This window comes from Elgaria multicarinata, chromosome 4 (assembly GCF_023053635.1).
Source record: "Elgaria multicarinata webbii isolate HBS135686 ecotype San Diego chromosome 4, rElgMul1.1.pri, whole genome shotgun sequence".
Lineage (NCBI taxonomy): Eukaryota > Metazoa > Chordata > Lepidosauria > Squamata > Anguidae > Elgaria > Elgaria multicarinata.
The window spans coordinates 19,599,964-19,620,995 of NC_086174.1; the positions used below are offsets into that span (position 1 = coordinate 19,599,964).

At 43.6% G+C, this 21,032-nt stretch overlaps 2 protein-coding genes across 2 annotated transcripts in view; both read left to right on the plus strand.

Moving 5' to 3' along the window:
- The window catches only part of PYGB (glycogen phosphorylase B), a 50,445-nt gene that overhangs the window by 27,917 nt on the left and 1,496 nt on the right, over positions 1–21,032 (plus strand). Inside the window, exons 5-19 of the mRNA XM_063123894.1 lie at positions 402–533; positions 4,668–4,779; positions 5,984–6,066; positions 7,343–7,486; positions 9,014–9,106; positions 10,180–10,326; positions 10,833–10,996; positions 12,553–12,667; positions 14,687–14,788; positions 14,927–15,074; positions 15,497–15,555; positions 15,963–16,104; positions 18,745–18,952; positions 20,192–20,326; positions 20,805–20,871. Of these exons, the coding sequence (XP_062979964.1) occupies positions 402–533; positions 4,668–4,779; positions 5,984–6,066; positions 7,343–7,486; positions 9,014–9,106; positions 10,180–10,326; positions 10,833–10,996; positions 12,553–12,667; positions 14,687–14,788; positions 14,927–15,074; positions 15,497–15,555; positions 15,963–16,104; positions 18,745–18,952; positions 20,192–20,326; positions 20,805–20,871 (1,851 nt within the window). The remainder of the gene's footprint in view (positions 1–401; positions 534–4,667; positions 4,780–5,983; positions 6,067–7,342; positions 7,487–9,013; positions 9,107–10,179; positions 10,327–10,832; positions 10,997–12,552; positions 12,668–14,686; positions 14,789–14,926; positions 15,075–15,496; positions 15,556–15,962; positions 16,105–18,744; positions 18,953–20,191; positions 20,327–20,804; positions 20,872–21,032) is intronic.
- GINS1 (GINS complex subunit 1) overlaps positions 15,719–21,032 on the plus strand; it is a 67,666-nt gene continuing 62,352 nt past the window's right edge. The window contains exon 1 of the mRNA XM_063123909.1: positions 15,719–15,732. The gene's annotated coding sequence lies outside the window, so the exon portion shown is untranslated. The remainder of the gene's footprint in view (positions 15,733–21,032) is intronic.

Sequence of the window (21,032 nt, forward strand, 5' to 3'; positions counted from 1 at the left end):
CACCGCCAGGCAGTGGAGGCTGGTGGCTCCTATATCAGTGTGGCAGTGAATTCGCTCTGGTTTCAGTCAGAACCTGTCAGAACTCTGTCCAAAGTGTTAAATCCTATCCACCAAATAGGTTCAGCACCTTAGATAGCTCCTTTAGAGTTCTGACTGAAACCAAGAATGGAATTACCACCACAGTGACATAGTCACCAGCTTCCACCAGTTGGTGAAATAAGCCACTAGAGAATTTTCCAGTTGGCCCTTCAATATGTGAGGGACCAGCTCAGACCAATTGTTTTACCTCGTGATGCTGAGGCTGTGCTGCCTAAAACACATACACATACAGCATTAATACCTAGGCCAGGCACCTGGCCTCTGACTATGGTCATTTTGTAACCCATTTCTCCTTCTTTCAGGTGGAAGAAGCTGACGATTGGCTGCGTTATGGCAATCCTTGGGAGAAAGCCCGCCCAGAGTACATGCTTCCTGTGCACTTCTATGGCCGGGTAGACCACACTCCCGACGGCATTAAGTGGGTTGATACTCAGGTACGGTATTCCAAAGCTACCTGTGGAAAGCCACAAATTTGGATCGCAAAAGAGATGTGATGAAGTGCAGTTGTTGGGGTTGAATATACTGACATGCTGATGAACATTTTTCTGCCTTTCCTTACTAAAATATGTTACAGAAATAATGACCAGATAGTGCAGCCTTCCCCAAATTGTTGACCTCCAGATGTGCTGGACTACAACTCCCATAATTCCCAGCCAGCATGAGAGTTGTTGTCCAGCATCTGGAGGGCACCAGATTGGGAAAGGCTGATCTATACATAGTAAATAACAATAGAAGCATAACCAGGCTCAAAGTGCAGGGCATGGAAGTGGTCTCCCATATATGAGTTCTTTGACAGGAAGCAGGAAGTACTTTGAACGCATATGTTCATCCTGTTCCCCCCATCCCACCCCTGGCAGGGTGTCTCCATGACACATTTGCTTTTCTTTGCAATTAAACTAACACTTTTTGAAAGATCTATAATTACACTTGGTGTCTGACTCACTGAGCACCAACATAGGCCTGAGAAAAACATACTGTGCAGGCAGAAATAAACTGAGCTCAATCCACCAATGGCATCTTCTGCGCCAACTCCATCTGCAACAATTGGCATCTGGTTCAAGAACGCAACTGGTCTTTAAAGCCAAAGACTTGGCTGACTCTTGTCCTCAGAAGTACAGGTTCTTTGATATTTTTCACGACTCCATCTCAGTACTGGAGGCAAATATCTTGTGGCACCTTAAAGGCAGACTAATTTATTTCAGTGTGAGCTTTTGCAAGCTAGAGAGGCCTTAACACGAAACATGCATTTCTGTGGATGACTTTACAAACCATATTTGGGCCTGTTCTCACTGCTGCCCTTTCCATGTTTTGACATACGTAGTAGTTGTGGTGTTCCACATTTGTTGCTTGGCAGCGTATAATTGGTTTAAACAGCAGCATTCTTCTGGGAGGGAGACCAAATAAGCTGTCTGTTCTTCGCTAGGGGAACATTAAGAACTGATGCCACCTTTCAGCTGTTTAGGGGGCACGTGACTAGACTCTGAACTCTCCAGAGGTGGCTGTAATGGTCTGCTGCTTTTTGTCCCAACTAGATTCAGGCCTAGTGACTTCGCCCAAGTCTATCCCGTCTCTTCATGACTGAAAAGGGTCTCCCACATCGAAACCTGACATTCTAGGACCGGGGTGTAAAAAGGGTAGCCTGCAGGCTACAGGTGGCCTGCCAAGCCCTGGATGAGATTTTATTTATTTATTTATTACATTTTTATACCGCCCAATAGCCGAAGCTCTCTGGGTGGTTCACAAAAAGATCCCCTGAGACTCCCACCATCAGAGGCAGGCCAAAACGTTTTTGTTCCAGCAGGCTTTTGGAACTACTCTGGACCTGTGTTAATGTATTGGATTTCCCTCCGTTTTAATCTGTTCACTGTTTTTATATTTGTTAACATGTTTTTAATTTTACAGCAGGTTTAATTCTATTTTAACTTTTGTAAATTTATATTTATATGTTTTAATTGTACATGTTTTAATCTTGTAAACCGCCTTGAGTCCCAGTACTGAGGAAAAGGCAGGAAATCATCATCATCATCATCATCTGCCACCAAAAAAGGGAAAATGCTCTAGGAATACGCTCTATGGTTCCTGCCATTGATGCTCCATTCCTAGAACATCCTAGGAAGCAGTGTTCAAACATTCCTGCCTGCTTCCTGGGATGCTTCAGGGACATCCTAGGAATATGGCTTCTATGGCAGGAACCACTGAGTCTGTTCCTAGAGCATTTTTCTTTTCTTTTTTTGGCTGTGGCCGAGAGAAGGGAAGGATTAAAGCTGTGAGTCAGTAGGTGTGCAGGTGTGAGTAAGTGGGGGGAAATGACAGAGAGTGAGTGAGTGAGGGGAGATGGATGTGTGTGGAGGCATAGATTATCTCCAAAGGGATGCAATGACCCTATCTTAAATTGAAGGTTTTTAGATATTATACAAGACAAGCACAGTGAGTGAGTGGTGTCTCTCTGTGTCACGTATGACTACATTTGCATGCCTGTGTGCTGTTTCCATCTCCACCCTTCTTACACACTCTTGCACACACAGAGAATGGATGGACCCTGTGAGGTGTGGCAAGATTGTCATGCAGGCATATTGGAGAGACTGAAAGAACTGGGCATGTTTAGCCTGGAGAAGAGAATATTGAGGGGAGACATGATTGCACTCTTCAAATACTTAAAAGGTTGTCACACACAGGAGGGCCAGAATCTCTTCTTGATCCTCCCAGAGTGCAGGACACGGAATAACGGGCTCAAGTTAAAGGAAGCCAGATTCCAGCTGGTCATCAGGAAAAACTTCCTGACTGTTAGAGCAGTACGACAATGGAACCAGTTACCTAGGGAGGTAAAGGGCTCTCCCACACTAGAGGCCTTCAAGAGGCAGCTGGACAAGCATTTGTCAGGGATGCTTTAGGGTGGATTCCTGCATTGAGCAGGGGGTTGGACTCGATGGTCTTGTAGGCCCCTTCCAACTCTGCTATTCTATGGTTCTATGAAAGATTTCTCAAACACCTTTTACTTCTGTGCATGTAGCAGTCTCTATGACATCCGATTTCTGCCTCTGAAGAACATGTAAAACTCAGTAACTATTTTTAGACATGAATCTGTTTTAACCTTGACTGATTTCTGAGGCCTGCCTTTTAATTCAAAGATGGTTTTGATATTCGTAAATAAGCGAAGACATTATATTATCACCACCTCCCCATTGTTGGCGGTCTAGCAGCACAATCTTCCCCCTCCCAGTATGTCCCACAATACACTGGGGAGCTGCCATGCCCACTCTTTGATCATCTGTGAGGCAAAAGGACACCCTCACTGACAAAACTGCCAAGGCAGAAAAACATGCAGAAACTGCATGGTTTGAAGACAGTGGAAACTAGAAAATACTAGAACCTGAAGTCATCCAGTGATTTCAAAGGGGGCTAGACAAATTTATGGAGGATAAAGCTATCAGTGGCTACTAGTCATAATGGCTATATGCTTCCCCCAGTATCAGAGGCACAATGCCTATTTATTTATTTATTTATTTTGTACCTTACCTTTCTACCCAAAAATGGCACTTATGACCATGTTTTGGTGCTGGTTTTGACCTATAAAGCCTTACACGGCTTGGTATATTCACGACGGAACGCCTCTCCCGACGTGAATATACCCAGTCACTATGTTCAACATCTAAGGTCCTCCTCCGGGTGCCTACTCTGAGAGAGGCTCGGAGTGTCGCAACGAGGGACAGGGCCTTTTCAGTGGTGGCCCCCAGACTGTGGAACAATCTCCCTGATGAGGCTCGCCTGGCGCCAATGCTGCTATCTTTCCGGCGCCAGGTTAAGACTTTCCTCTTTGCCCAGGCATATAGCGGCACATCTTAATTACCCACATGTTTAGTTTTTTAATGGCTTTTAATGCTTTATGTGTGTATGTTCTGTGTTTTAGAATTTTAAATTTTGTATACTCGTTTTTACCTTAATTTTAGAATTTCTGTAAACTGCCCAGAGAGCCCTGGCTATGGGGGCGGTATATAAGTGTAATAAATAAATAAATAAATAAATATACTCGTTGATGAGGAATAAAGGCAGGAGGGTGCTGTTGCGCTCATGTCCTGCTTGTGGGTTTTGTGTAGGTAGCTGGTTGGCCACTGTGTGAACAGAACATTGGACTAGATGGACCCTTGGTCTGATCCAGCAGGGCTCTTCTTATGTTCTTATGAAAGTGAATGTAATGTCTTGTTTTATTTACCAATATCAAAATAATCTTTAATGCAGCTTTATTTCTAGGTCAGGGAGTTGGGAATTGACAGGTAGCTCCTGAACAAGGATAATGTTCTTCTCTGTGTGCTTCATTCAATGCGTGAAGCTCTACTCCAACTTCCTTTACTTTTTTATGATTTGCAATTTATGTTTCTATTGTTATAATGTGATTATTATTTTTGGAGGTGCAAATCACTCTGGTTTCTTTTGGAGATGAGCAGGGTATACACTGAAGGGTATACTATGCATTTATGACAGTGGAAAATGACAATGTTCTTTTGTTTTTGCAAAAGGCTTGACAGCACAGCTTTAGCTCCCCTTTATCTGACCTGTTCTTCCAATACTAGGTGGTCCTTGCCATGCCTTACGATACGCCGGTCCCAGGATACAAGAACAACACAGTCAACACCATGAGATTGTGGTCAGCCAAAGCACCCAATGATTTCAATCTTGAAGAGTGTAAGCACTGTCTTATTCTCAAATTGTCTGTCTTTTTCTTATTTTTTGGGAAACGCACGGATTACACATGCTCCATTTTCAGCAGGTTGAGGGTTCGGTGTGGATTTGGTTTCAGAGGCTGGGTGAAATAAATTTTTCCTTGTGTGTTATGCATTTTCAGAAAGATAAAAAATAGAAGCCACCAGAGGCCTTGTCCTGGTCCTGTTCAAGCAGGAGTTTTAGGCCATGCGTAGGACCAAGCTACACAATATTATGTTAAATGCGTCGTTGCATTTAACACCTGGGCTTTTGCTAAATACCTTTGGGGGAGATCAGGATTGAGTCTGGGAGGAGTGGGGTTTAACCCTTTCTCCTTGCACTGTATCCCCAAAGCTATGTGCTGCAGGAGGGAAACTGCTGTTGGTGGAAATAGGGCCGTAGTGGGAGAGGGAAACAATTCAACCTCCACAAGCCACAGATCTGATTGTCCTTTCCCCTTACTAACAGAAATACCTAAACACAGACAGGGGGCAATCACGTTTCCTTACCGTCACTATTGCTTCCTGCTTCTCTTCCACGATAGGGATGAGAATAATCACACGGGGAGAAAGGGGAAGCAGCAAACACATGGCCCATTCAGTGTAGTGGGACAGTGCCCTCTTGTGGGCGTTTTATAGTGAAACTTCTGCACACAGCAGGAAATAGCGACAAATGTTGCTATGGCTTGGAAGGGTCGCGTTTTTGGAGGATTCTTTTACAATGAAAAAATGGCGGAAGGAGTGGGAGACCAGTGGGAGACGAGCAGGAGGAACACGGCATCATCAAAATGACCGTGAGTGGCCAGTTGCAAGCATGCGATAAAATGCTTGTCTGAAGAAGCTCTAAATGTGCTGCATTTAGCGGAACAAGTAGTTTGTCCCGTAGAAGCAGGAATTGATGGATTAGCCCCATCCACCATTTCTGTGTTGAAGTTGCCTTTCATATAGTAGAATTCAAGCATGGATTTTTCCACTTGCTTTTTTTAAAAACAAAAACAAATCTGAGTTTTTAATTTACACTTTTGAAAAATATCTTCAATGAAGTTGCATTTGCTCTGCTTTGCTTTTCTCTTTGGGAGAGGCAGTTAAATGAAAGCAATGCCCAGTGGAGCAATATATAATTGCTGGAGTTTTACTTTTAATGGGTTGGACTGCTCTGTTGATGTGTGTTCATTCTCTTCATTTAGTTAATATAGGTGATTATATCGAGGCTGTGTTGGATAGAAACTTGGCAGAAAACATCTCCAGAGTATTATATCCAAATGATAATGTAAGTGACTCCTCTGTGTTGTGTAAAAATCTCTTCTGGCTAACAGTCAACTGCCCAAATAGCTTTCCAGTAACTTTTTTCTCTGCTTTAGCACCATTGGCTTTTTCTTAACATTCACCTGAAATCTTCTTTTCCAGAAGTTAATGGCCTAACCCTTTCCCATTGATTTCAACAGGACTAAGCATGACTGACCTTAGCTGATTTAGGGCCACTAAGTGCATCCTTCATGTAGAAACCAACCGCACCTCAAAAAAAGAATCTTGTCTTGTGAGAACTTAAAGTCTAAAACATTTATTACTGCTTAAACTTTTGTGGACTACAATCCACTTTGTAGCTTATGCCGTAATAAATCTATTAGTCTTTAAGGTGCCACAAGAGTTTTTGTTATTTTTGCTGCAACAGATGTCGGCCACCCCTGTGGAAAATGTAGGGAAAGTGAAATACGTTTAGTTGAAATATGTTCAGGCAACACGCTAATCCATGGTTAGGCCTCTAAACTTTTTGCTTAACCACCATGAGTTCGCATGTTGGCTGAACAGGGTCATTGATTTTCACAGGGAATTAAGAGTGTTTTGTTTTCTCAGGATTATTGCCCCCCTATCACTCTGTCTTCTTTGTGGAATCTTCAGGGGGTCAGGAATTAAGATTATAATCCTGCCTTCATTTTTCCTGAATATATACATCTAGTGATTTGCAGATAAAATTCTAGTATATCAAATATGGGCTTATGGGAGAGAAACCATTGGGATTTTATCCATAGAGTTTGAATTGTTCTTAGATGATAAGCCTGTAAGCAGGGCTGTTCTCTTTAATATTTTGTAAAGCACCTAGGTTGCTATAATGAGGGGTAGGCGGCCTGGTGCCCCAGCGAGCATAGTCAAAGGTGAGGGAGTTGAAGTCCAAAACATTTGGAGGACACCAGATTACCTAGATCGGTGATGGGCAGCTTTGAGTGTTGTGAGGGCTATTTGCCAACCCTGGATGTTCCACTTTTGCTTTGCTACTAATTTCAATAGCAAACCACTGCGGAGTCTCAAAAGGGCCCTATTTAGGTTGAAAACAAGGTCCTAGATCAAGGGTAGGGTAGGGAATGTGTACCCACCAGATGTTGTTGGATTGCAATTCCCATCAACCCTACCCAGCATAAGGCAATGATGAGTGATGATGGAGGTTGCAGTCCAGTGAACTCTGGCGGGCCATATTTTCCCCTTCCTTGGCCCTGATGATGAATAAGATGATGGTGATGGTGATGATATGCCTCCCCTGTGTTCCTAAGTTCTTTGAAGGGAAAGAGCTGCGTTTGAAGCAGGAGTACTTCGTGGTAGCCGCCACTCTCCAGGATATCATACGACGATTCAAGTCTTCCAAATTCGGATGTCGTGACCCCGTCAGGACCTGCTTTGAGACATTCCCCGATAAGGTGAATACTTAAATGAGGGCTGAGCCAAAATACAATATTTTGGTTTTAAAGAACACCTTTCTCACTCTTTCACTGATTTTTTGCAATCCTCAACATTTAAAAACTATGGAAATTGAGTGGCCATGGGGTCCCCCGAGCAAACCCTGGACCCTCTGCAGTTTCTGTGTTCTTAACAAAAACTGCCGGCATATTTTCTGTTTTGTTTGTAATCATGAGGACTAGAAAATTTCTTTTTGTTTTTAAGATATAAACTGGCATACTAAGCTTGTTCCAGATACAGAGTTCCTAGTGCTCCTTAATGGATTTTTTTCTGATTAGAAAACAAACATAGTGGCTAGCTGAAGATCATTTGGGGCTTCTCTGAACAAGCAATTTATAGCATGCTCGAGATTGTCCACTCACGGATGTTCATTGGTCGATTTCATGACATCGTCAACAACGGTTTCCCCCCAGTAATACTGCGGGGGGGGGGGGGGGAATTTATGACGGGATTTATTCCACCACTAGATGGTGCTGTTTCATTGCAGCCTGTTCTTTTCAATGGCATCCCTTTCTCAATTCAAAATCACATAGCCTCTGTTGGTCGCTGTTTGAAGGAGCCCGTTTTGAACGCAAAAAGCTCTGAGACCTGGTAAGGAGGCAGATTTTTTTCGGAAGTAGAGACACACACCCCCAGTGAGCACCAGTTGAGGCTGGGATCAGGTTTGAATGTGGAATGCCTCAGGTTTAAAACTCCCATGACCCGACCTGGCTTCTTTTAGTGCAGCCTTCCTCAACCTGGGGCGCTCCAGATGTGTTGGACTGCATCTCCCAGAATGCTCCAGCCAGCTCTGCTGGCTGGGGCATTCTGGGAGTTGTAGTCCAACACATCTGGAGCGCCGCAGGTTGAGGAAGGCTGTTTTAGTGGAAAGGAAAGGAAGGTTGGCCATGAAGAGTTTTCCACTGCCCAGGAGAGGCTTTTTCTATCTCGCCTCTGCTAGCACTCTGCTGCAGAGATGGTCAAGAGGGGTGGAGTGTTTGGGGGATGAGGATGCTGTTTCTTGGCTCAGGACATGAGACCTTAGTGAGAGGAGGGTCTCTTGACCAGATACAAAAGAGGGCAGGGCTCCTGCAGCTTTAACTGTTGTGATGAAGTGGGAATTTCACCAGGTTCTCCATATATACAAATGACACCTGCTGAAATTCCCTTTTCTATACAACTGCTAAAGATACAGGAGCCCTGTCTTCTGTTTCATATGATCACCCTAAGCTATCTGATTGTTAGGTCTTTTAACATGTGCTGTTTAGTGACGTTTAATGCAAATAAAATGTTAATATTATTGGTACTGGATCTCGTTGACTGACCTGTTGGCATGTCTTGTGCTTATTTCAATTTTGGATAAGTTTTAAACAAACTGTAATTGAGTTAATATTGTCTTGTAATGTATAATAAGTGTGGCTATTATATTTGTGAAACACTTTGAGAGCAAGGTATTGTAGAAAATGCAGTTTAGAAGTAATTTGGCTGCGATTATACCCATTTCACAGGTTGCCATTCAGCTCAATGACACTCACCCAGCCCTCTCAATTCCGGAGCTCATGAGGATCCTTGTTGATGTTGAAAAAATGGAATGGGACAAGGTGAGGCAGGGAAGCGGGGAGAGGTCCAGGTATGCTATAAGGTGGATTCCTGCAATGAGCAGGGGGTTGGACTCGATGGCCTTATAGGACCCTTCCAACTCTACTATTCTATGATTCTGTGCTCTGCCTTAGATTGCAAAATGGGTTTTTCTTACAAAGTGTCTCAAGATCTTCACATTTGGGGAAGAACCACCTTTTTAGAACAAGAGTCATTGTGGAATAACAATGAAAGGGTGGGGTGAGGTGAGTTCAAGTGGAGAGAAATAGTGGGAAGGAGAAAAGTGTCTAATCTTTTCTCCATCACCCCACACAACCCAACTCCTTCTGGAAAATTAGCCTCAATAGCTGGTGGGTAAGAACAGCCAGGGGAAGGATGACAGAATTGCCAAAGCTAAGCAAGTGAGGATGGATGGAGACCCTTGGGAGTCCTAAGTAAGGGCAGGATATGGATATTATATGTAACAACAACAAAGGTCTGGCGACACCTTAAAAGATGAGCTGATTTATTACGGCATCACCTTTCATAGACTACGGTCCATTTCATCAGATGCGCCTGTTGACGTGGACTGTAGTCCACAAAATCCTGTGCCATAATAAACCTGTTCATCCTTAAATGTCACAAGAGCATTTGTTATTTTTGCTGCAGCAGATGAGCCCAGTTACCCCCTCTGGAAAATGTATTTATGTGCTTATTAAAGCAGTGATTAGCCACTGTTCAGCCACAACCCCCAGTGTAGCTTGCAAGATAAAGAATGTAAAATACAGTGATTTTATTGTGTTTATTTAAAATTATTTTTAGGCCACCTTTAAGGATAAAAAAAAACCTTCTTAACGCGGCAAAGCAAAATCTGACAGGCAAATTTGGTGGGCAATTTTGTAAAATCCAGGATAAAATGAGCATTGACTATGCAGGTATATTAGCATTTTCTAGTTCTTTTAATAACCTGGTTCCACCTTCCTCGGTGAGCATAAATCCTCTTGTGGTTTGATAACTACAGGCATCAGGTTCAGCCTGTAGGGCCCTTGTTCACTCATGTTCACTCATCCATAAGAAAAAATGTTTTTTGCCCTAGGCCTGGGAAATCACAAAGCGCACATGCGCCTACACCAACCACACGGTGCTACCTGAAGCTCTGGAGCGCTGGCCCATCTCTATGTTCGAGAAACTCCTGCCAAGGCACCTGGAGATCATTTACGCCATCAACCAAAAGCATCTGGATGTAAGGAGCTTGAACGAGAGAATTGCGGATGGAGAGGAGCAGATTAAGTGGGCTGAAAGACCTGGAGACCAAAGACAGCAGACTCAATCTGCACCGAAGTGCTTGAGTCAGCAGCTTTATAGGACTCGGTGAATTCTATTGGTCCTTTCTGTCACCTGACGACTGCTGAGTTGCTAGCTGCAATACCACCCTCTGGCCACTTGAGTGGGGGTGCTGTAGCACAGAATGGAGCTGGCTCTCAGTTTCCGATAACTATTCCCAACTTACTTAAAAAGTGTGGAGGTGGGAAAGATAGCAAAATGAGTTCAAATATTTTAAAGTTTGGAGAATTTGTTGTAAAACGGTCCAGCATGGACCAGAATTTCACTCTTGTTGTTTGTTTATTTATTTAGTTAGTTAGTTGTGACGCCCATACCGCTGAATATAACCAAGAAAACCTCTACGGTTCACAATAAATGAAATAATTTTTTACTGTCCCCCCTCAACCCCCTTGTGTATCTTGAAAGCATGTGGCTGCCCTCTTTCCCGGAGACATTGACCGCCTTCGAAGGATGTCCGTGATCGAGGAAGGCGACTGCAAGAGGATCAATATGGCCCATCTGTGTGTCATTGGCTCTCATGCGGTCAACGGAGTGGCCCAGATTCACTCCGAGATCGTGAAGAATTCCGTGTAAGTCCTGCTCGTTTCTCCTTTGTGTGTCTGAAAACGAACCAGCAACTGTTGGGCTGTACAAGTAGAAAACCGGCTGAGCCTGCAAAGCCTATCCAGAAATCTAAAAACAAAGCCTGTTTTTTCCTTCTCATGCGTCACTGCAGTCATGTGCAAATTTGTTTTCCTTTTTCCATTTTTTTCCTTAAAAATCCCTCCCTCTTTCTCTGCACGTGGCCCATAAAATAGAAATGGCTTAGAGGCGTGAGGACAGATGAATGTGAATTTTAAGATTTATATCTCCCTTGAGATTTAACATCAAAAGATCACTTGTGAATTCTCAGTGATCTTGTAATCTCAGGAGGTGGGTATGCTGAAGCTTTTTGAGCACACACACACACACACACACGACTTTGATAATACTGTCAATAAACTGTGGTTTGGTCACAATGTAGCAAGAAAAACAAAGGGACCTTTATAGGGTGACCATATGAAAAGGAGGACAGGGCTCTTGTATCTTTAACTGTTGTGATGAAGATGGGATTTCAGCAGGTGTCATTTGTATGCATTCAGCACCTGGTGAAATCCCCTTTTATCACAACAGTTAAAGCTGCAGGAGCCCTGCCCTCTTTTGTATCTGGTCAAGAGGGCACGGCTCCTTCAGCTTTAACCGTTGTGATGAAAAGGGGGTTTCAACAGGTGCTGAATGCATACAAATGACACCTGCTGAAATTCCCTTTTCTATACAAGTGTTAAAGATACAGGAGCCCTGTTCTCCTTTCCATATGGTCACCCTACATTTGCACAATCTGCAGAATCCAGTGGTTTTCCTGGATTGTAGCTCTTCAGGCCTCGGATAGAAGGTTGCATACTTGAATGCTCCTTGCCCCCCCCCAAAAAAATACTTCCCCGCACATAGAAAACTTTCATGTCAGGGAGAAGGATTCAGGCCAACTCACTCTCTCTGATATGATACCCTATTTCTTTGATTCTAAGACGCATTTAGTGGTACTGAAATTTGTGTGCATCTTACAATCGATGGCGTCTTACAATCGAAGAAATACGGTATTTAACTTTGTGGGGAGCACAAGCAGGAGGGTGCTGTTGCACTAGTTTATTACTTGTGGGCTTACCACAGGCAGCTGGTCAGCCACTGTGTGAACAGAATGCTGGACAAGATGAACACTTGATCTGATCCAGCGTGAGCATAAGAGCCATGCTGGATGAGACCAAGGGTCCATCCTCTCTGGCATTCTGTTCACACAGTGGCCAACCAGCTTCCCACAGGAAATCCACAAGCAGGGCATGAGTGCAACAGCACCCTGATGCCCATATTCCCCAGCAACTGATGTATTATAGGCGTATGGCCTCTGACACCGGAAGGCGCATATAGCCTTCTCCATAAATTTGTCCGATCCTCTTTTAAAGCCATCCAAAGCCTCTACAGTAGCTGAAGTTTGTATTAGCTTTTTTAGCAGCCACATCGCACTGCTCGATGCTTTGGCTCATTGGCCCTCAATGGCTCAGGACTTGGCCAAGTTATTTTTTTTAAGTGTCTTGTGATTCCTGTGTTTTAGATTCAAAGATTTCTATGAGATCGAGCCGGAGAAATTTCAGAACAAGACGAACGGCATCACCCCGAGGCGATGGCTCCTGCTTTGCAACCCGGGACTCTCTGATGTCATTGTGGAGGTAAAACCGCTGGAGGCATCAGCCAATAGGAATTGCTGGTGGCAACAATCCATCTTGTCTGTTTGAAGAAAAGATGGTTGGATTCACAGTGCAGAAGAAAAAAGTGAAATTGCCCTGAGAGGGCGAGGAGATGAGCAAGGTCCCCTTCAGCCAATACAAAACAGTGGTGGGTAATTCTTCCATCCCTGGAGGCCAAATGATGGCAGGGGTGGGGCCCTTCCAAAGCTCTGCCCCTTCTCCCAAGGCATCATTGAACTACTTTCTCTGTGCAGAGAAAGGCATGGACTAATCTCTCTGGGACTTTCCACACACAGAGGAAGGGAGTGTTCTTTTCTCTGTGCAAAGAAAGTCATAGCGATTGGTCCATGCATGAAGAACGGGACTGCCTTTTCCCGCTTAGCACTAGAGAAAGGTTGCCTTTCTCTAGCGCTGAGCAGGGAAACCCTGCTTTTATCTCCAGTCAGTGATTGAAGATAAGAGCAGGCTTTTCATGAAAACCTGCCTTTCTGTAGCACTGAGCATTGGGTGGAGATTGTGGGAGAAACTTTGGGCTGGAGGTTCCCCATCCCTGGTATAAAGCAAGCCTGGTATAAAGCAAGAGGGACTTTTGTATAGGAAAGCTGTTTCCCAAATTGGCCTTGTGTAAAGCAGCCCTCGGATCCAGCACTGAGAGCGGGATATGGAGAAAAGATGTGAACAGGATTTCTCTTATCTAGCATAGACAGTATGTGAGTCTTATAATTTGGGGATTGGCAAGTGGTGACCCACAAGCAGGATCCCACCAGGGGCCCTAGAGCAGGGCTGGCAACACACAGGTTCAAATCCACGCTCAGCCACGATGCTCAATGGGTGACCTTGGGTCAGTCATACACTTTCAGTCTGACCTACCTCACAGGGTTTTTGTGAGGACAAATGGGGTGGAGGAGAACTATATATGTGGCCTTGAGCACCTTGGAGAAAACACAGAAGATAAATGTAATAAGTAAATAAATGAATACCTTTTTTTAATGGAAAAGGCATTGCCAGCCCTCCCATACCATCCCTGGGTTTAAATTAAACTGCAGCGGCTGCCACTGAATAATTTTGCAATTGTGTTAATGCTGGCTGAGTTTGGCACTTAGTCTTGGATAGAGGTAGGGGACAAATTCATTTGGTTTGCTATTTAATGCGAACGTCCTTAATTTTGACCTTTCGAACCCATTCGCAAACCAAAATTCAATTATCTTTCGAAATACGCGCTTGTCCAAATTTTGCGATGGAATTCTCTAGGCAAAAAAATGTGTACAAACATGCATATGAGGGGGGAGCGCGTACAAGAAGGTGTATATTAGTGAAATTAACTTGCAAAAAAGAATGTTATTGGGGGGAAATGCCTACCAAAATGTTTAGACGAAAGTGCATGCAAAAATGGGTACAAAGTTTAAGGCACGTTTAAAAAACACACACAAAAAAAACCTTAAATTGATGTGGAAACAGGACAAATCAAATATAAGATTGAAAATGAGAAAGTGGGAGACAATGAAATTGGCCGATTTGTCCATCCTTCGTCCCGGATTAGCTTGCTGGCCAATATAGTTGCCAGCCACAACTTTTTTTTCTGCCTTGTTTATAAAGCAATCTTTTTTTCTCAGTACCACAGCTCTGTCATCGTATCCCTAATTTCAAAGTATTTTGTCCCTGGTATTTCCTTTGTGGGGAATGGGGACAAATTTTGTCCATGACTTTAGAGTGCAGGATTTCAGAGCCACAGTAGTAGAAGCATATGTTTATTTATTTGTTACATTTATATAGCACCTTTTCCTCCAAGGAGCCCAAGGTGGCATACATGGTCCTCCCCCTCTCTGTTTTATCCTCACAACAACCCTGTGAGGTAGGTTAGGCGGAGAGGCATTTGGAATTTGAACCCAGGTCCCTCCCCCAGTCCTTGTCCAGTTCTCTAATCACTATACCACACTACGCTTTCCACATATAGCTATATGAAACATCATAAACTGGGCTGTCGATTGTGCTTTCTTTCAGAGAATTGGGGAAGGGTTTCTAACTGATCTGAGCCAACTAAAGAAGCTGCTGGATTTCGTCAACGATGAGTCCTTTATCAGAGATGTAGCCAAAGTTAAACAGGTAATAATGACAGAATTGTAGATTTGGAAGTAGGTGGCTACAGCTTTAGCTAGACCCAGCGTTATAGAAATCCCGGCAACTGGATTTCTGCATAAGCACCCCAGCCCGTAACATCAGCCCCCAATTTCCTTTTGCCAGGAGAACAAGCTGAAGTTCTCAGCCCTCTTGGAAGAACAGTACAAGGTGAAGATCAACCCTTCCTCGATGTTTGATGTGCATGTCAAGAGAATTCATGAATACAAGAGACAGCTCCTCAATTGCCTGCATATCATCACACTCTATAACCGTGAGTATTTTAACCAACGAAGCAGTAGGGCCACATTCCTCTTCAGAGAAGCCCTCAGGTGGTCCCCGCCCCAGTGGTGGGCGGGGCCGAAGACAAAAGGGGCGGGACCAAAAATACCCACGTATTTCAGCTTAAAGCTCTTACTCCCAGTAACTACAACTTTCCACCTTTTAGAATGAGGGAAAAAACTGTGCAAAAGTTAGGAAACCACAACCAGAGATTGGGGGGAAGGGGCGAGGGTCGGCGGAAGGAGACGTGACCATCAGGGGAAACCTGGAGGGGGGGGACGGTTTGGGAGCCCCGGTGGGGCAGATTTGGCAACCAGGCCTGAGGTTGTCCTTCCCTGATTTAAAATCTGTCTGGGCTTACCTTCTTCTTCCTCCTCCTCCTCCTCCTCCTTCTGATTGTATTGCTCTTTGCAGGCATCAGGAAAGACCCCAAAAAATCCTACGTGCCAAGAACAGTTATGATTGGAGGAAAGGTAAGTTATTTAATGCTGAGCTGAGTTTGTTTGAATTGAACCAAAGATTCAATTCATTTATTACTTGCAGCAAAGTAAGGGTTTTCTCGCAACCCATTGGAGTGTCCTAGTGCACGGTTTGGGAATTACTGCATTGAGATGACAAGCCTGTAGGGTCGCTCCCTTCCTTCACAGACAGTGGCTTGGCCATTCATGAATCCAGACAGTACCTTTTGTAGAGCCATTTGCCATATTAGAATCATAGAATAGTAGGGTTGGAAGGGGCCTATAAGGCCAGCGAGTCCAACCCCCTGCTCAGTGCAGGAATCATAGAATCATAGAATGCAGGAATCATAGAATCATTATGATCAGGTGAGTTTCCACCAGTACTTCTTTTATCGACTGGCCCCTTCCTTTTCTACCTCCAGGCTGCTCCTGGCTATCACATGGCCAAAATGATTATCAAACTCATCACATCCATCGGGGATGTCGTCAACAATGACCCTTATGTAGGGGACAGGCTGAAAGTCATCTTCTTGGAGAACTACAGAGTGTCCTTTGCGGAGAAAGGTGAGATGACCCTGGAAAGAGGTTGTTGGCCCAGGGTGCCTTCCAGATATTTTTGGACTATAGCTCCCATCAGCCCCAGTCAACAGGTCCAATGGGGAGGTGTTAGGTGAGGTTGTAGTCCAAAATATCTGACAGGCAAGAAAAGATGCCGCCACAGGATGCTGTACTCGTGCAGCCACTCAGGACAAAAGGAGAATGAGAGATCAGGACAAACTGCAAATCTTATTCACAAGTAACAATTAATGTAGTGAGTAAATTTATAAAATACTATAAAACGTGGCTTAAAATTGCACAACAAAAGGTTCAGGTAAAAAGTAATAATACAATCTATAAAACACCATGAACAATTTATAAGAAATGGTAAAATATTCTTTAAATTATACAGCAAAAGGTGCAGATAAAAGTCCATTTTTGAACCGACTACTAAAACACCTACAAGAGTTATAAGGACAAGCAAAACACCTCTCCACCCTATGGTCCTCCTTTCCTACAGTGAGATAATTTTCCCGGAGACTGTCTATACGCGGGGAAAGCCCCACGGTGGCTGTGGACCTGCATTGCGCCAGTTAGACGACACAGGTGCAGCTTCGCAGCCACCACAGGGCTTTCCCGCGAAGCTGTGGATTGAAAAAGACATGATTTACCCCAACTTTTTCGATCAGAGCAATGTCAGTATGGCGCTTCCTCAGTGTGACATCACTCCGGGGCCAATCGGGGGGCGGTGCCTGGTGGCAGGCGACTGGCAATTGGTCCCCTTCCACCAGGAAGAGTGCAGGGGGCAGTTCTGGTACCACGGGGGCCACCCAGAACCCCTGCGCTCCCTCCTCAGCATCAGGAGTACCCGACACTACCCCAGGTTTCGGAGGGAGGCAGCACCAACCTGGCCCCCTTGAAGACAGGCCCCTGTTTGTGGATGTTAACCAAGGGGATACTTGTTGCTTCAGCCGTGAATTTGAAAATTGTATTCAGACCATATTGGTCTGAGTAGAGAAGTGTTTCACAGCATCCACTCAAAATATATCTGTATTTAAGTGATACCGTTTTCTACGGATTATTTTTGTGATTTGATACAGTAATGCCTGTAACAGGATAGAGAGTTGTTTTGTCTGTCCTTATAACTCTTGTAGATTTTTAGTTGTTGCTTCAAAAATTGTCTTTTATCTGCACCTTTTGCTGTATTATTTAGCTATGTTTCACAATTTCTTATAAATATTTTATAGATTGCATTGTTACTTTTTCCTTTCACCATTTAGTTGTGTAGTTGTGTAATTTTATAATTTTAACCCACGTTTTATCAATGTTACATAGCATTTTATGAATTTACTTATTACCCTGTTTCTTCAATTCTAAGACACACTTTTTTCCCCATATAAACATCTCTAAAAATGGGGTGCGTCTTGGAATCGCAGGTGTGTCTTACGGTTTTTTTTTCTGTTGGTGGTACTGAAATTAGTGTGCGTCTTACAATCGATGGCGTCTTAGAATCAAAGAAATACAGTACATTGTTGTTACTTGTGTGTAAGCTTTGCAATTCATCCTGATCTCTCATTCTCCTTTGGTTTTTACTGGTCAGGAAGTTATCTTCTTTGTTTAACTTTAGCCGCTCAGGACAATATATGTGCGCAGTGCAAGCCCCTGATACTTTAGATGTTAAAACAATGTTTTTGTTTTGCAAGAATTATGGGTTTATCAGACAATGATTTCGGATTATATCCAATGTTAGTCTTAGAGCAGGCACATTGAAATAAATGGGACTTAAATTAGACTAACATTGGATACAACCCTTAATCTGGTCTTGTGAAAATACACAGGTATCTTTAAAGTGGTTAAAACAGTTGGATTTTGAAGACCCCTATATATTTTTGCTGTCCAACATCTTGTTAGCTGGATAATCTTCTCTGGGTGTTAATATACTTCCTTTAGAATAAGGTACAATACCATGGTTTAAATCCAGAGAACTGCCAGCCGTGTTCCACTTGCAGTACAGGGCTTTCCTGCCTCCTCTTCCTGTGCTGCAGCTCCTAGGAATACCGTATTTCTTCGATTGTAAGACGCCATCGATTGTAAGACGCACACTAATTTCAGTACCACCAAAAGGAAAGAAAATCCTAAGACACACCCGCGATTCTAAGACGCACCCCATTTTTAGAGATGTTTATATTGAGAAAAAAAGTGTGCCTTAGAATCGAAGAAATAGGGTAGTATGGGAAATGACATGATGCACTGCTGGTGGAGGGGGAAGATAGCAGAAACTGTATCACCCCCGCTCCCCACAACAAGACTGAAAGTGTCCTTCCATTCACATCTAGATCCAACCTGAGTGTGGCAACTGTGGTCAGTACTGTGATACTATGTTCACTTCATTGTGGATATATGTGTCAAACAATGTAAAGTAAATTGAACAAAACAATAGGATTGAGACTCAGATCTACTGTCTCTGAATTTGCTATGATGTGTGGATACTATAAAATGCATATTAGAATGTAAGCCTATGCGGCAGAGTCTTGCTATTTACTGTTTTACTCTGTACAGCACCATGTACATTGATGGTGCTATGTAAATAAATAAATAAAAAATAATAATAATAATAATAATAATAATAATAATAATAATACCGGATTCTCTTCCACTCCATCCCAGTGATTCCTGCTGCAGATCTGTCTGAACAGATCTCCACGGCTGGGACGGAGGCCTCAGGGACTGGAAACATGAAATTCATGCTGAATGGAGCCCTCACCATTGGGACCATGGATGGTGCTAACGTGGAGATGGCTGAGGAAGCCGGAGAGAATAATCTATTCATTTTTGGCATGAGGGTGGATGACGTCGAGGCGATGGATAAGAAAGGGTTGGTATGAACATCAGCATTAAGGCTGGCTCTGTAGAAATAGGGCATGTGGAGATGTTTACTTCCGTGGAGTAACAGGAGCGTCTTTCCCCTTATTGCTGTGGTGTTCCTAGATTGTATCCTGCTTAACCGGCTTCAAAACTGCACAAATAGAATCAAGAGGTGGTCACCAGAACTAAAAACAAAAAGATATCATAGAGCTGGAAAAAGTGCAGAAAGGGGCAACTAAAATGATCAAGGGTCTGGAGCATCTCCCCTATGAGAGAAGGTTGCGACAGCTGGGATTGTTCAGATTGGAAAAAGGGAGGCTGAGGGGGGACATGATAGAGGTGTACAAAATTATGTATGGTGTGGAGAATGTGGATAAGGAGACATTTTTCTCCCTCTCTCAAAACACTAGAACCCGGGGTCATCCCATGAAGCTGATTGGTGGGAGATCCAGGACAAGTAAAAGGAAGGACTTCTTCACACAGCGCATAGTTAAATTATGGAACTCACTACCACAGGATGTGGTGATGGCCACCAATTTGGATGGCTTTAAAAGGGGGATATAAATTCCTGGAGGTGAAGGCTATCATTGGCTACTGGCCCCAATGGTTATGTGCTACTTCCAGTATCCGAGGCAGTAAGCCTGTGTGCACCAGTTGCTGGGGAACATGGGTGGGAGGATGCTGTTGCACCATGTCCTGCTTTGTGGGTCCCTGGTCGATGGCTGGTTGGCCACTGTGTGGACAGAGTGCTGGACTAGATGGACCCTTGGTCTGATCCAGCATGGCACTTATGTTTTTAAGATCGCAAGGGGGAGATCTCTGATGCAAGAAGGTTTCGGGGGATTAAAAAAATACTAGGAGATGTTTGTTCTGGTGATGGAGAGAGGGAGTGCACACACAATCAAAGAAAAAAATGGAATTTAAAAATGGGTTAAAGGTTTTTGAAATAGTATCATCATTTATAAAAACACCCAAAGTATACCTGAATTGTAGAAAAATACCTGTGGGTTTCCCCTAATTATTCTTCATAAATTATATTTATATTCTAATATTGAGGAATCCCTTACTAAGAATTAGTCTTGACTCTGTACTTTTTATAGCTGGATTTTGTGTCACCGTTAATGCTCTGAATAATTTCGAATTCATCAATAATTTGAGGTCCTTTGGTGCAAGGTTGTTAGTTTGTTTGAGCAGAGTGTAGAAAGGAATATGCAGAGAAGTCTGAAGAGGTCGTTGTGTTCCCATTCAGATACAATGCCAAAGGATACTATGACAGGATTCCAGAGCTCAAGCAAGTTATGGATCAAATTAGTGGTGGCTTCTTCTCACCAGACGATCCAGGGTGCTTCCGAGATATCGTCAACATGTTGATGTATCACGACAGGTAAGAGCTGGCGATGAAGTACCTTTGCTATATACCAGCCTTCCCCAATCTGGTGCCCTCCAGATGTCTAGAACTGCAAATCCCATTATCCCCAGTTAGCATGGCCACCTGGTCTAATCCATGGATCAGTCCTAAAGACTCTCAAGCTGAAAACATACAATGTTTGCATTTTTATTTTTAAAAGACAGGATAACAACATCTAAAATAGAATTAAGACAATAAATGGCAGCAGTCAGCCAAATGCTTGCTGTCTTAAATAGGAATGAGGTTTTTGCTGGTTTCCTAAGGGAACTGGCCACATGAACTTCTCTGGGCAGAGAGTTCCGTAGAGAGGGTGCCACCGCAGAAAAGGCCCTGCCGTGTCATCACCTTGAAAGCAGTGATACTCAGAACAGTGCCTCACTCAAAGACTCACTGCTCAGGGAGGGATGGTGGTGGAAATGCCCTGAGTTACTCTCAAACTCTTTCTTCATTTCAGGTTTAAGGTATTTGCTGATTATGAAGCCTACATCAAATGTCAAGGGCAAGTAGACCAGCTGTACATGGTAAGGCTAACCTTCGTCACAGTTTGAATGAGTCACTGGCTGATAAGAAAAGGGGATATTTTGTGGAACAGATGGAAGACATAACTATACATCTGGTATTCTAGGACAGCTTTCCCCAACCTGGTGCCCTCCAGATGTGCTCTACTACAACTCCCATTGTA